The 1,827-nt window shown below is 50.7% G+C and overlaps 1 protein-coding gene across 1 annotated transcript; it reads left to right on the top strand.

Annotated features, from left to right (window-relative positions):
- The first annotated feature begins 649 nt into the window (after positions 1 to 649).
- Positions 650 to 1,582, top strand: LOC120503466 (olfactory receptor 14J1-like). Its single transcript, XM_039711957.1, has one exon. It carries the CDS (start codon positions 650 to 652, stop codon positions 1,580 to 1,582), a length of 933 nt encoding a protein of 310 aa, XP_039567891.1.
- The last annotated feature ends 245 nt before the right edge of the window (positions 1,583 to 1,827 follow it).

The following is a 1,827-nucleotide window of genomic DNA, read 5'->3' on the forward strand; positions in this document are numbered from 1 at the left end:
GGGGAAGGAGACAGCTGGTAAGGCTTGGATGTGTTCTTGTGTGGTGAGGATGCTGCATTATTGAGGACTGTTCCCAGCATGACATTTAACTGCAGAAGATTTCCAAGTAGATTATACAGGGAGCACACTGAGGCAGTGGGGGAATAAAAAGGAAAATCCTGCTTTTTAATCTAGTGCTCTGGTTTGCCTGGATGGAAAATTGCACATAGATATTCATTTCTAAATTGAGGTTGAGAAAAATGAAAAAAAGTAAATATCTCTCCGAATAATAAACCAGCCAGTGACAGAAATCAGCGCAGGTTTTCCTAGAGGTAGCATAAGTGTCACTTCCATCCTCCTCAGGGTTTCTCTGACGTTGCCACATAGATAACCTGCAGAGCCAGAGCTGCCCCTGGGCAGTGACAGAGCTGGGAGGGGTCTGCAGGGCAGAGCTGAGCCCCCAGGGCTGGGCTGGGCTCTGGCAGCACTGGCAGGGCCCAGCCCTGGGCACAGGGAAGCAGCTGCTGGCAGGGACAGCTCCAGGCAGCAGAGCCCTGGGCAGACAGTGGGGGGAAAGTGCCCCCAGGCTGTGCTGGGATATTTAAAGTCTTCTGAAAACCCAGCTATTCTGATTACTTTTTCAAGAGATCCCCATGTCAAGGCACAGCAAATGTCCAACAGCAGCTCCATCAGCCACTTCCTCCTGCTGGCATTGGCAGACACGCGGCAGCTGCAGCTCCTGCACTTCTGCCTCTTGCTGGGCATCTCCCTGGCTGCCCTCCTGGCCAACGGCCTCATCATCAGCGCCGTAGCCTGCGGCCACCACCTGCACACGCCCATGTTCTTCTTCCTGCTCAACCTGGCCCTCAGCCACCTGGGCTCCATCTGCACCACTGTCCCCAAAGCCATGCACAATTCCCTCTGGGACACCACCACCATCTCCTACACAGAATGTGCTGCACAGATCTTTCTCTTTGTCTTTTTCATTTCAGCAGAATTCTTCCTCCTGACCATCATGTGCTACGACTGCTACGTGTCCATCTGCAAACCCCTGCACTACGGGACCCTCCTGGGCAGCAGAGCTTGTGCCCACATGGCAGCAGCTGCCTGGGCCAGTGCTTTTCTCAATGCTCTCATGCACACAACCAATACATTTTCCCTGCCCCTGTGCCATGGAAATGTCCTGGGCCAGTTCTTCTGTGAAATCCCAGCAATCCTCAAGCTCTCTTGCTCCAAATCCCACTTCAGGGAAATTGGGATTTCTGTTTTCACTACCTTCTTATCATTTTGCTGTTTTGTGTTCATGGTTTTCTCTTATGTGCAGATTTTCAGGGCTGTGCTGAGGATCCCCTCTGAGCAGGGACGGCACAAAGCCTTTTCCACCTGCCTCCCTCACCTGGCCGTGCTCTCCCTGTTCCTCAGCACTGTAACATTTTCCTACCTGAAGTCTCCCTCCATCTCCTCCCCATCCCTGGACCTGGCCCTGTCAGTTCTATACTCAGTGCTGCCTCCAGCCCTGAACCCCCTCATCTACAGCCTGAGGAACCAGGAGCTCAAGGCAGCAGTGAGGAGATTGATGAATGGATGGTTTCAGAAACAATAAACTGCTGGCCAATTTCTGAAAATCATTTGTAATAAAATAATCTTTAATACGTCCTGTTGGTTTCATTTTGGAAGTTCTTTTCCCTTTGTTTTGATTTTTAATCTTGTCCACAAAGAAATGTACTTGTTTGTGCCACTTCTCATTTTGTTTCTCTCCACCTTCCCTGTGGCCACAGACTGTGTCAATGAGGGGCTGCACTCTTGGTGGCTTTAAACAAACTAAAGCATCTCTCTCAGCAGAGTTTT

The sequence above is a fragment of the Passer montanus genome, unplaced genomic scaffold (assembly GCF_014805655.1).
Source record: "Passer montanus isolate IOZ18808 unplaced genomic scaffold, ASM1480565v1 scaffold2590, whole genome shotgun sequence".
Lineage (NCBI taxonomy): Eukaryota > Metazoa > Chordata > Aves > Passeriformes > Passeridae > Passer > Passer montanus.

Excerpts from the sequence above, each read along its gene's own strand:
- LOC120503466 (XM_039711957.1), top strand. The coding sequence starts at position 650 with ATGTCCAACAGCAGCTCCATCAGCCACTTCCTCCTGCTGGCATTGGCA.